The 13,146-nt window shown below is 45.9% G+C and overlaps 1 protein-coding gene across 5 annotated transcripts; it reads left to right on the plus strand.

The window, feature by feature from the left end:
• Positions 1 to 984: 984 nt before the first annotated feature.
• On the plus strand, positions 985 to 12,320 carry CHAMP1 (chromosome alignment maintaining phosphoprotein 1). 5 transcript variants are annotated; one of them, XM_054224044.1, is made up of 3 exons: positions 1,691 to 1,788; positions 2,191 to 5,851; positions 8,608 to 12,320. In XM_054224044.1, the coding sequence occupies exon 3, from the start codon at positions 8,669 to 8,671 to the stop codon at positions 11,534 to 11,536; it is 2,868 nt and encodes a 955-aa protein (XP_054080019.1). In that variant the 5' UTR covers positions 1,691 to 1,788; positions 2,191 to 5,851; positions 8,608 to 8,668; the 3' UTR covers positions 11,537 to 12,320. The 5 variants fall into 5 exon arrangements, with proteins under 5 accessions (XP_054080054.1, XP_054080028.1, XP_054080019.1 ...); XM_054224063.1 differs by having other exon boundaries at positions 2,191 to 2,356; XM_054224079.1 differs by lacking the exons at positions 1,691 to 1,788; positions 2,191 to 5,851 and adding an exon at positions 985 to 1,001.
• The last annotated feature ends 826 nt before the right edge of the window (positions 12,321 to 13,146 follow it).

Genomic DNA, 13,146 nt, shown 5'->3' on the forward strand with positions numbered 1-13,146 from the left:
CTCTGCCTTCCTGGGCCGTTTTGGCTAGATGCCTGCTCCCTCCTCCATGAAGGTGGCCCTTGTGCCATGCACATGGGGGGATTCTGATACTCATTTTTCATGTTCTTGCTCTTCAGGAAAGAGGGGCTGCTTGGCCTGTATTCCTGCTGATTTCTGGAGCTCTGTGACTACAGAAGAAAAAAAAATAGAAGAAAGGAAAGAAAAAAGGAAAGAAAAAAGGAGAAGGGAAGGCAGGGGAGAAGAGAAGGAAAAAGAAGCAAGAGGAGAAAAAAGAAAGAAAAAAGAAAATAGGAAGTAAAAAAGACTAGAAAAAATAGAAAAAGAAATAAGGGAAGGGGAGGGAAGGGGAGGGGAGAGAGGAAAAACGGAGGAAAGAAAGAAAGAAGGAAAGAAGACAGAAGAAAAGTGAAGTGAAAGAATAAGAAGAAAATAAGAAAAGAATAAAAGAAAAGAAAGTGAAGAAAAAAGAAAAGCAAAAAGCAAAGGAAAAAGCAGATTAAACAGAAAAGGGAAAGAAATGGGAAAGAGGAAGAAAAGTATGGAGAGAAGAAAAAGACAGAGAAAAGACAATATTTTCAGTAAGATGGGCCTCACAGTGTTCATCCAGTTCAACTGCCTGACCACTTCAGGGCTGGCCAAAAGTTAAAGCATGGTATATTAATGGCATCGTCCAAATGTCTCTTAAACACTGGCAGGTCTGGGGCATCAACCGTCTCTCTAGGAAGCCCGTTCCAGTGTTTGGCCACCCTCTTGGTAAAGAAACGCTTCCTCATGTCCAGTCTGAACCTCCCCTGGAGTAGCTCTGAACCTTTCCCACACGTCCGATCGCTGGGTACCAGGGAGAAGAGCTCAGCACCTCCCTCTCCGCTTCCCCTCCTCAGGAAGCTGCAGAGCCATGAAGTCGCCCCTCCGCCTCCTCCCCACACCAGACAGAAAGCAGACACCAGCACCCGTGTAAGGTACCGAAGCTGCAGCCGAGCCTCACCCCAGACGCCGTTCAGGTGAACGCTGTGAAAGCTTCACTCGGGGAAGCCGCAACCTTTTCTGCGGCTCTGCCCCCTCACCGCACTGTTCCGCGCTCACCGGGAACCCTCCCCGGCCCCGACGAGGACACAAAGCCTTGCTGGGGGCTGACCGTGCCGACCTCCCCCGGTAACCCTGAGGAACCACCTTCCCGAGCCGCCAACCACCCCCGGCTCCACCCGCGGGGCAGCGGGAAGCGGACGGGCCGCAACGGACCCTCCTGGCGGGGGAAAGGGCGGCTGAGAGCAGCCGCCGCCGCCGTCTGGCTGCCCCCCCCCCGCCAACGGCCGGGGCGCGAGCCCCCTCTGGTGTGGCAGCGCCCCCTGCCGGCTAGGCGGGGCACGGAGGTGGGGGGTGGCACGTGACGCACCGCCTCGGTGGCGGGGCGGGAGGTGAGGGGGTGTTGTGGGGGCGCGGCACCCGCTCCTCCCCCCTTCCAACCCCCCCACCGCCGCCACAGCGGCGGCACGTGACTAGGCCCCGCGCGCGGCCCTGCCGGTAGAGGAGGGGCGGGGCCGCCGCCCGGCGCCGGCGCTTCCGGTTGGGCGGCGGGCTGGCCCATGGCGGTGGGCGGGGGGGGGGGGAAGCGATAAAGCGGCCGCTATTCGGCCGCGCGCCGCCTGCCTGGCGCCCCCCCCCCCCCCCCATTCCCTTCCCCCTCCCTTCCCCCTCCCTTCCCCCTCCCCGCCCCTCGCGCAGCCCGCGCCCGCGAGCGCTGCCGTTGCCGCCGTTGTGGCGGGGGTGCGCCCCGCCGGCGCCTCAGCGGTGAGTGCGGGCGAGGGGAGGCGGAGGAGGAGAAGGCGGGGGGGGGGGATCCCTCTCACCGCCACCCCCGGAGGCACAGAGCGGGCGGCCGCGGCCCGCTCCCCTCCCCCTGGGCACCGGGCCTGGGCCTTCCCCTTGTCCAGCCCCCGCCGCGCCGGGGAGCGGGCGGCCCTTGCGGATCGCGCAGGCGGGCGGCGGTGGGTGCCGGGGGCGGGGGGAGACACACAACCGGCGGGGCCGCGGCTGGGGGGAGGGAGAGGGGAGGTGGCGGGGAGACCGCCCGGCAGTGCGGGAATGAATGGGCGGGCGGCCTGGGGCCCCCTGCCCCGGGGGGGGCGGCGGGTAGGGGCGAAGCCGGCTGCTCTGGAAAAGCCCGGTCCGCGGCACCCTTTCCCTCCCCAGGAGAAAGTTAAAAGCAATGGCTGGCGGAGCAGGTGGAGCACGCTGCGAGTTGTGCTTTCCCCCACGGACAGACGTCTCGGGAAAGCGAGTCGTGGCCGGGCCGTGTCGCCGGCGGGACTGTCCCCCCTCACGCGTGACAGAAATACCCGCCGGGAGGGACGGCGAGGTCGGTGAGGCCGATGGAAAGCGAAGGCTCGAAAAACATGTCGCCGAGTTGTGTCCGTACAGCGTTGGGGATGGATGAAGCGCCTCGGCTCTGAGCGGCGTTTTAGAGGCGACTTCTGAGCTGGAGGAGGCTCGTTTGTGTTGGCGGCTGGGGCTTGCAGTGGCCTCTGGCAGCTGGTGCAGGTGTTGGGAGGATTTGGTGCTTGACTGTGCAGATGGGAGCTGCCTTAGTCGGTAACAGTTCAGCACTGTTAGAAGCAAGAGGGGTAATTGGAAGCTTGACTTGTACCGAGTTGTTTACAAGTTAGGAACGTAGAGACCATGGATTTCATTTTTCACTTCCGTAAGCTCCCCTTGAACCTCATTTGCTTTCAGGACAATGTAAATGGAATTCTTTGCTTCACATCACCAAGATTCACAACCCTAATTCACAGTTCCTGACTGGATGTATGCCGTGGTGGGTCCAGTGGCACTTCATTAACTCAGGTTCAGCACTGCAAAAAGCAAGTTTCTGGGGCCATTTTTGGACGCTATCCATGGAGCATTGTGAACTTGAGTTAGAAAGCCCCATCAGAAGAACATGACATTAATTTTTCCTACCCTGAATCTGTTATAGGTCCATTGATACTACTCTACAGTTTATACTATTGTTAGATCTTGTATTCATAACTAGTGTTGCTGTGTAGACTTGTCATTCTCTTAGCAAAGGTAGAAATTGTACAAAATAGTTGCAGTTCTGTACCCTTTGTGCTTTTTAAATCATCTGCATGTGCATCAAGTATTGTCACATTTCAACTTTCCTCTGACGCGAATCTTTCCTGGAAATACGGGACCAAATAATACAGCCATTTCCTGCCTGGATCTGGTGTCTCACGTGTTCTTACAGCGTATCTCACCGTTTCAGTGGCTGGTCAGGTCAGGGTGTTTGTACCTTTTTTAAGTGTGTAATGTTAAAGCTGTGGGTTGGCGATCATTGCTGATGGGATTTAGCCCATGTAGATGGGCTGGTAGCTGGGAGTTCAGTTGTGAGGATGCGGTCAGATTGCTGTGGACGCTGCTGGCTTAGCAGGAACACAGTGCTGCCTGTCTTGTTCTCAGTGTGTTAGACCTGACCCTCTTACCTGCCATTTGCCTTGTGAAGTGCCTGCTCTACCGCACTCTGGGGATGTTTGTGTGCAGCTTCTTCTGGGAGCTAAACTTCTGTTTCTTTTATCAGTCACAACACAGGGATGTAGCTTCAAGAGAAGCATCGTGTTGCCACCAGACTGCCATTTACTTTTTGGCACTGCAAGAATGTGTCATTTTTCCATTTGCTTAAACACAGCAATAGTCTGGATCTGATCCTGCTAGTAGAAGCAATGATGCAGCTGTATCCAGCTTTCTTGTGCATGGAACAAACTTTACCATTGCCCCTCCTCACTGACAGAGGATCTGACTGGACTGTTTGACTGTGAGAAACTTCCAAGGCTGATGAAAATTAACAGCCATCCTTCCTGTGCAGTGGTTGTGCTTATCAGAGTAGAGGTGTGATTTGTGGTTCTCTGTAAAGATTGGAGGATTATCACAGGAAGGTTGAGCGTTCATAGAAGTACAGGCTGACTTTGTCCTTTGCTTGGTGAACATAGGTAGAATGGTGTCTTGAAGTTAAGTAGGAGGTCATTGGACACCTCTGCTTCCCACTGGTGTGTTGTCTGTCATTTCAAGGTTGCACTGATGGCAGCACCATTTTTAAGTCTTAGCTCACATTGGACATAGGGAATCCAATATGGATGTAGGGAATCACAGAAAATATAGGACTTTATCCTTGAGGGCTTTCCCAGCTGTGCTGGCATCATTGATGTGTGTTGCACGTCCTTATTATCTGCTTCTGTTTTCACCAGGATTGAGTCTTTATCGAGAGGCAATGCTGAGTATCCTGTTTACAAAACACGTAGGACCTGTCAGAGTGTTCCACAAAACAAAGTGGCATGGGGTCTGCACAGCAGTTGTCTGTACTTAGAGGTGTGGAAGCTTGTTAGTCCTTCCTAGGAGTCTTCAACAGGCTGAGAGGTAGTATAGCATCATCTCCCTTCTGCTGTGTTTCATGGGGGACCTGCCTCTCATGACAACTTGATCTTCATCCTGAAATTCATGCTTTCTCTCAAAGGGCTTCAGACAACTAGAACGATGTTTGGTTTTAGTATTTGGTCAAGTTCTCTGCAGCACACATGGAGCACTCTGCCAGTTTGGTAGCACCAGTTACTTTCTGTATGCTTTTTATGGGCCTGAGTTGGAGCACTGCAGAGCTAGGTCCCTTTGATGTCTGTAGTAAAGCATTTGCACAGAGGGACTGTGGTCCATCTTTTTTAGTGTTGCCAAAAAGATGCCACTGAGCACAGATTTCATCACAGTTTGTGCAGGTCCAAAGCCATGGGGACCTGGATTTTGAGCATATAGTTTCTAGCCTGGCTGGCTCTGCTGGCGTGGGACTGTTTAGTGACATGCTGTTCCTCAAAACTTTCACCCAACTAGGTAAGGCAGTATCCAGCGCAAAACAAGTTCTGATGTAGGAGTTGATGGCAAAAAATGTGAAGCAGGCAGTTTTCTGTGTGACAAACCTGAGTATAGAGGAGGCGGGTAATCAGAGCTATGTGGAAACAGGGGCATTTGAGCTTAAGGTAAGAAGCGATCAGGAGAGACTGACAGGAAAATCTGCTAGACTAGCTATTCAGGTATGTGCTAAGTGAACCAGCAACGTTTCAGAATTTACTCCTTCAGAAGTGTTTCAGCAAATTTGCATTGACAGCATGAGTTAATAGTGGCTCAGCACTGTTCAAGTTTGTTACTGGTCTCACAGTAACTATTCTAAAACTAGATTTACTATTCATTGGAGTCATGGCCTAAGGTGCCACAATACCAAAGAGTTGTCTTGCTCAGTAGCATGCCTCAATCAAGTAGAGATTTCAGCAGAAGAGGCAGTTTTTTAAGTGACTGCCAGCTACAGTGTACTGAAATTATAAAATTAAAAATGGCGAGTGATGGTGGTGTGAGAGAAAGTATCCTCAACTCTTTAGCATTATTTCTTATGCCAGAGGCTTGAATGTCAATCTTCGGATGTCTGGAAATGAAAAAGAGGAAGTAGCTTTTCCAGTTCCAGAATAACCTTTTGGTCAAAAAAGCTTAGCAGCAACTTGGACTATTTGTGGAAGACAGACAGGGACCTTTTCTCACTGTTGCATTTGGAAAGAAAGTGCAGATTTCCATTGTAAAGTAAGATAGGACTGAATAAAAGATGAGGATGGGAGGTGGGGTGAAGTGTGGTTGAGAGGAGTGAATAACAGAAAACTCCAGAAAGGGCAACAGTTAGGTAATGTGTAAAGAGGAGGGAAATTATGAAGAGGGTAGAAGAGATTATCTGGTAAACTTCATTGTAAGCTATGATAAATTCAGTTTGAAAAAGCCTTTTTTGGTTTTCTAGAGAAAAGAAAATGGACAATTCGGGATTAACACCAATTTTGTAAGTGACAAATTCTCTTTCAGTTCTGAAAATGTGATCAGTGTAGTATGTCCTTCATGTCCTAATGATGTTTTGCTGTGATTTGTAAAAAAAATATAAATCTTCATCTCATATGATCAATTCATAATTTTTGGCTTTCAAGTTGAAATCTTCCTGTCCTCCCATTGCCTTAACTTCCGCAGCCAAAAAACAAACCGTAATTCCTGAAGACTTTTAGGTCTTTTGGAGTGTTAAGACATGTCTTGCTTTGGGTTTTTTCAGTTAACAAGTTGTTTGCTGTTGCAGAGATACAGACCACTGAGCGCTACCATTGTCTTTCTGTTTTGTTTTGATCTTTTAAAGGAATAGAAAGTTTGTTATAAGATGTTGGGAAGTGTTACGTGGTCAGCACCAAATGCAGAGTGAACTCCATTTTGGGTTGTCTTTCGTATGGCTGCTAATAGTGCTGGGAAACTGCAATTTATACCCAAAAGGTCCTTCCACTTCAGTATTTGTAGAGCAGTGCGATTACTTCTCATGTGTAGCTAGCCTGTGGGCAGATGCTGTTCATTTGTCTCATAGATGTAAAGCAGGATCCCTCTTAAAGCTATCTGTGATCCCACTGTGCTTCCTGATTGGAAATCTTCCTATTCCTGTGACTTAATGTGAAGTGTGTATGCATAGTGTGTGCAAAGAAGTTGTTCCATGAGCAGCTGAGCTAGTGAACCTTTATTTCTTAGAAAGATGGGGACAAACTTTTAGCAGGGCCTGTTGTGATAGGACAAGGGGCAATGGTTTTAAACTAAAATTCAGACTAGACATGAGGAAGACATTTTTTACAATGAGAGTGGTGAAATAGTGGAACAGGTTGCCCAGAGAGGTGGTAGATGTCCCATCCCTGGAAACATTCCAGGTCAGGTTGGACGGGGCTCTGAGCAACCTGATCTGCTTAAAGATGTCCCTGCTCATTGCAGGGGGCTTGGACTAGCTGACCTTTAAAGGTCCTTCCAACTCAAGCCAGTCTATGATTCTTAAGAGATTTGTGCCCTCTGCTCCTCAGCCAATCCCCCTTTCCTGTTTTTGTGGTTTTTTTTTTTTTTTTTTTTTTCTGTATACATGTCATCCTCTAGCAGCACTGCTAATTTACTTTTGTTCTGCCCCAAACCAGCTCACTGCTGTAGCATTTGTAATTCCTTTTCTTTTTCCCTAATTACAAGCTCAATCAGACCCTACATGTTCTGTAGGTTTTAAGACTATTCGCATACTGACCGTTTATGTACTGATTACAGGCTAAACAGAGACAGTAACTGTTAAGTGGTTCAGCCTTAGCCTCAGTGGAGGCATTTCTTTCATTCTCTACTCAGTTCCTGATTTTCATGAAACTTGTAGAAATTTAAAATGAGACTGGATTGCTTTGTCTAATTTGATTGGCATTGACTGTAGGGCAATGTGTTTGTGTAGGCCTCATTTCCATAAGAAACCAGGGTAAAAACGCTTTAGGAATAAATTAGGAATACTTGCTTTGGATGCATATTTTTAGATTAGTTGTTAGTCTAATATATATTTAAACAGGAAAATTAATGTTAAAATGACACAAAAACTTTGTGTGTTTTGAAACAGTGTGTCTTACAAGACGCTCAAAATTAGGTTGATAGCTTAGCATGATAATCATGTAACATCTGTTAATTTGAACCTTCAAGAAAAAAGCCTGTGCATTTCACATAAGTGTCCAAATATTCCTTTTCACCGTAGAGATACCTCCCACATCTAGGTGAAAATTACTTGCAGAATGTGGTTAGAATTGGTTTGCTGGTTATTGTAGTAGTGAATCCCGGTAAACTCTGTTGGAAATAGTGGAATCTAGCCAAATCATTAAAAATTATTTGCATTTCAGATGCTGTATTTAGGTGGGGTTTTTTTTGTGTTTTGTTTTGGGTTTTTGTTTTGTTTTGTTTTAGGGTCTTACAAAAACAGTAATTTTGAGAATTTTCCATCTTTCTCTTTGGGGTGAGGCAGACAATGTTTTGAATACAGAGGGCTGTCAACTACACCAACTGGAAAAAAGTCACTGCTGTTTTTTTAAGTAATATTTTTGTTATTAGGGCAGCAGATGAAATAATGGAATGGAAAAAATTATTTTCATAATGGATAAAGTCTTTATGAGCAGCAGCTTTTGTTTTTCATGTAATTAGTGAAAGGAAAAGAGCATTTAACAGGCGAAAACAGAGCCTAGGCTTTAGGCTGCCGTTTTCTTCTTGAAATTTTTTTGTCTTTGTCAAAACTAGCTATTTTGTTTTGAAATTTTATAATGAAAATGCAGTTTTGAAATGGCTTTATCTCAGTGCCACTGTTTCAAAGTACTTTTTGTTTTCAGTTTACATATGTAATGTAAATAAAACCACTTCAAATCTGGGAAGAAAAGACAACTGAGAAAGCAAGTCACGTTTATCAAATAAAACAAACTTATCTCTTTATCATCTGGGTTCTTTTTTTATCATTTGCCTGCAGATTTTCTTACATAGATAGGAAGGCCTGTTGTTAAATATAAGCTTTGTTTTTCAAGTTCTGCTGATGTAAAATGATGTGAAGAAATTGGAGAGACCTATATTTGGATTTCTTTATGAAGTAGTTAGTACCTTTCTTTATGAAGTAGTACTTATGCAGAAGATATGCTTTCCAAAATGGGGGGGGGGAAGCACATGTGGTTATTTAGGAATGGCAAAGAGTTGAAATTAACATTGACAGATAACTATACAGATTTTTTTCCTTTATTGCAGGAACTGAAGCTTGTTCTTTAAACGGTGCAGTGCTGTGAAAACTGTTACGGACCATAGAAAAATGGACATGTTGCAGATACTACGTAAAACCACAGAGCGCTTAGAGTGTGATCACTGCAGCTTCAGAGGAACGGACTATGAAAACATACAAATTCATATGGGTACTATACACCCAGAGTATTGTGACGAAATGGATGCTGCTGGTTTGGGTAAACTTATATTTTATCAAAAAAGCGCAAAACTGTTTCACTGCCACAAATGTTTCTTTACCAGCAAGATGTATTGCAACGTATATTATCACATCACAGCACAACATGCAGCACCTGAGAAGTGGAATGAGGAACGGAAAGAACAGGTAGAAGGAGATTCAGATTCCTCCAAAAAAAGTGTCACATTGGAGCCACAGAAACCTACCCTTTCCCCTGAGTCGCGCAAACCTGCCCTTTCTCCTGAACTCCCCAAATCTGAACCTGTTGTTTCCCCCAAGCTTCCGAAATCTTCAGGGTCTCCAGAGCCCCAGAAGCTGGCTCAGGCGACTTCCTCAGAGACAGAGAAGTCAGCCCAGGCCACGTCCCCAGATCCAGAAAAGTCATCCCGGGCCACATCTCCAGATCCAGAGAAGTTAGCCTCAGCTCTATCCCCAGACTCAGAGAAGCCGTCCCCGTCTGTGTCCCCTGACCCACAGAAGCCAGCCCCTGCTGTGTCCCCTGACCCACAGAAGCCATCCCCTGCTATGTCCCCTGACCCACAGAAGCCAGCCCCGGCTGTGTCTCCAGAGCCCCGTCGGCATTCCCCGGCTGTGTCTCCAGAGCCCCGTCGACATTCCCCAGCAATATCTCCAGAGCCCCGTCGGCATTCCCCCGCTGTATCACCAGAGCCCCGTCGCCATTCCCCCGCTGTGTCTCCAGAGCCCCGCAGATACTCCCCAGCTGTGTCACCAGAGCCAAAGAAACCTACTCCAGCAGTATCCCCTGAACCGCGAAGGTATGCCCCAGCTGGGTCTCCTGAGCCCCGGAGGCATCCTTCTCAAATGCGTAGGCCTGCTTCTGCCTCTTCTCCTGAAACCCGGAGGCCCACTCCTGCAGTTTCACCAGAGTCATGGAGACCTGGTCCAACCGTTTCCCCTGAGCCCTGGAGATCTACACCTCATGAGGTGCAGAAGTCTTCCACGGTTTCTCCCTGGGCTCCAAAGTCTGCCATGTCAGTGTCTGTAGAGTCCCGGAGGTCTGCCCCTGAGTCCCGAAGGCCTGGCCCTGTTGTGTCGCCGGAGCCTAGGAGGCTTGTTTCTGACTCGTGGAAATCTACATCCTTTTCTGAATCCCAGAAGTCTACTCTTGTTTCTTCTGAGCCGTGGAAACCCATCTCATCTGTTTACCCTGAAGGCTGGAAACCTGTTCTGTCCCCTGACACATGGAAGCATTCTGCCCCTGTTAATCCTGAGCTTCGAAAGTCTAGTCACACTGTTTCCTCTGACTCTTGGAAGCCTTCTTTCTTTCCTGAAGTCCGTAAGCCTGGTGCTTCGGTATCTCCTGAATCTTGGAAACTCTCTGAGTCACGGAAATCTATGTTTTTTTCTGAAACTCAGAAATCCGCTTCTGCTGCTTCCTCTGAGGTTCAGAAAAGGGGTCACTTCCCTGAACCTCGGAAAAGAGCTCTGTTCCCAGAGTCTCGTAAATCTAATCCTTCAATTTCTACTGATGCCCAGAAACGTGGTGTCTTTTCTGAGCCCCAGAATCAGGTGTCTACTTCGGCTGTTTCGACTGAAGGCCAGAAACATGCTCTGTGTTCTGAAGCCCAGAAATCAGCTCTTGTTTCTCCTGAAGTCCAGAAGCATGCCCTATTTTCTGAAGCCCAGAAACTTGTTCCCATTTCCCCTGAAGTTCAGGAGCATAGTTCCTTTCCAGAGTCTCAGAAATCTACTTCTCCTGAAATTCAGAAACATGGCCTCTTTACTGACTCCCAGAAACCTACTCCTTCTGTTTCTCCCGAGACCCCCAAACAAGCTATTTTTACTGACTCCCAGAAATCTGCTGTTTCCCCTGATGTTCAAAAGCATGTATTTTCTGAAATGCAGAAGCCTGCTGCTGCTTTATCCTCTGATGTCCAGAGACATGCTGAAACTACTGTACCTTCTGAAATCCAGAAGAACATCCTGTTTTCCGAGCCTCACAAGTCTGCTCCGGGTTTTTCCTCTGAGCCCCAGACACCTAGTGAGTCTGGTGAGAGTGACTTTCTTTCTCACAGTTTAGATGACCAGAAACCACTGGATGATTTATTCTCACAGGATGAACAATCAATATTAGCCAAAGAATCACCAGAAGACATGTTATATTCATGCCCAAAAAAGAAGCCCAAGAAGGAAAACCAGGAGAACTCAGATTCTGAACTTAATAGCAGTGAGTGTGGAAAAACCGAGATGGACTCGATGGAGATAAAGGAGCAAGAATCCAACAGTGACCAAGAGCAATATGATATGGAGTCATCTGATTACGGAAAAGAGAGAAAAATGGATGCAACTACTCCCATGCAGCCACAGTGTGTGCTGCAGTTTACCGAGGAGAAAGAGGCTTTCATCTCCGAGGAAGAAATAGCAAAATACATGAAGCGTGGCAAGGGAAAGTATTATTGCAAAATTTGTTGCTGTCGTGCAATGAAAAAAGGTGCTGTCTTGCACCATTTAGTTAACAAGCATAATGTTCAAAGCCCATACAAATGTAAAATATGTGGCAAGGCTTTTCTCTTGGAGTCTCTTCTTAAAAACCATGTTGCTGCTCACGGTCAAAGTTTGTTGAAGTGTCCACGTTGTAATTTTGAATCAAATTTTCCCCGAGGCTTTAAGAAACATTTAACCCATTGCCAAAGCCGTCATAGTGATGATACACCTAAAAAGCACTTGGACAGCCTTGAACCACTTGAAGAACAAATTTAATCTGTTTTTTTCCCTTGTGCTAGAAAAGCTGAATTTACAGAAGTGTTCAAAAGTGTTGCTGTATGTTAACCAAGTAGTTTAGCTGATCTGACAAGTCAGAAGATGCATGGTTTATTGTACTATGTTTAACTTGTCTTATAGCTGTATTACTGAAATGATTTACTTCTGAAAGTAATTTTAAATATGTGTTCATGTCTTTGTATTACCCATCAGTAGAGTCATGTTTTATTTTTCAGATGTACTATGTTTTTGAAACCAAAATGGATACAAATTAGTTTTGTAAAGATTTCTAAAACAGACAGGCAATTAAGGACTGGAGTGGCAAGCAATCCATATATTCCTGTGAAGACTGAACTTTTTTCACAATTGTTAAATGTCGTATTTTTCAAAATGTTTTTATCAAATTCTCAGAATTGAAATTCTCCCCAGATTGAATGTGAACGAGCCAGGCATGAGAAACTACCAATCCTTCTGGAATAATTCTGCCCTGAGGCTGTAATTGAGTGTGTAGTCATTCGTTGGAAATTTATTGCACTCAATTTTCTGATATACTTGTCTCAGATTTAGAAGCATCAAGGTACTTATTTTGTGATTCTGTATTTTGGCCATGTTTTAAGCATGTACTAATATACATTAAATTGATGAATTAACGTCAGACTATGTATAGCTCAACACTTTCTCTTGATGATTCAGATGTTTGTAATGTCAGAAAACCCCTAAATTACTTGTATTTGGTGAAATGTTATGCTTTAATCTTTTAACAATAAAAAGAAACCCAACTTGGCATTGGCTGTTTTTCTTTTTTTCCAAATCAAGACCAAAACCTTTCATGTTGAACATATTGTCTTTTAAGTATCTTTAGCAACAGGAGATGTAAAATTATCCTGCAGTTCTGCTCTGAATACTTCAACTTTCCAGTCATCAGCCTGTGAAAGCAAGGTTAGTTTAAATTTCCTGTCTGCTTCAGAAAAACACGTGTAAATGAGGGAAAGCATGGAAAACAGGAATTTGTGCATTGTTACTTAGCATGCTTGCTTTTGTGCTATTCGCATATTAACTGTTCAAAAAGCGTAAGTACGTTATAATTCATCAGGAGTGTAGATTTTAAGTGGGGGTAGCACAAGGTAAGTTTCATCCTCCTCATACTAAATTATGCCTAGACTTAAGCTGTCGTAAATACTGGCTTAGAATATGAAGGTGGTAGTGTAAAATAAATAATAATTTAAAAATCTCCAGGTGTAAGCTCCTACCTAAGAGCTTCAGGTTGATTTCGTTGAAGCCTGTGTCTGGTATCTTTTGTGTTTCAAGAGGATTTCTAGAAGGAAGAAGAGCCTTTGAAGCTCTGTACTTGGGTGACTTCTCAGTGCTGGTTATTAAGAGCAAGCTTTCTTGCAGGGTCCTCTCACACAGGACCAAATCCACTCTACACCCCTAAGTCTGTTCCCCTTTGTTTCCTTTCATGGGGTCCAGACTAGAATTCTAGAATATTTTTTTTTCCTAGGAGTGACTATAGATCAATCTAAAGGCGAGCACTTGACTATTAAGGCTCTGCTAGCGTAGTCTTACTTTGTGTAAAAGCTGTTTTTCTCCTCTGCTATCATTTCATCACT

The sequence above is a fragment of the Rissa tridactyla genome, chromosome 1 (genome assembly GCF_028500815.1).
Source record: "Rissa tridactyla isolate bRisTri1 chromosome 1, bRisTri1.patW.cur.20221130, whole genome shotgun sequence".
Lineage (NCBI taxonomy): Eukaryota > Metazoa > Chordata > Aves > Charadriiformes > Laridae > Rissa > Rissa tridactyla.

Bases quoted from the DNA above. Each gene is read 5' to 3' on its own strand.
- CHAMP1 (XM_054224079.1), top strand. From the start codon at position 8,669: ATGGACATGTTGCAGATACTACGTAAAACCACAGAGCGCTTAGAGTGT.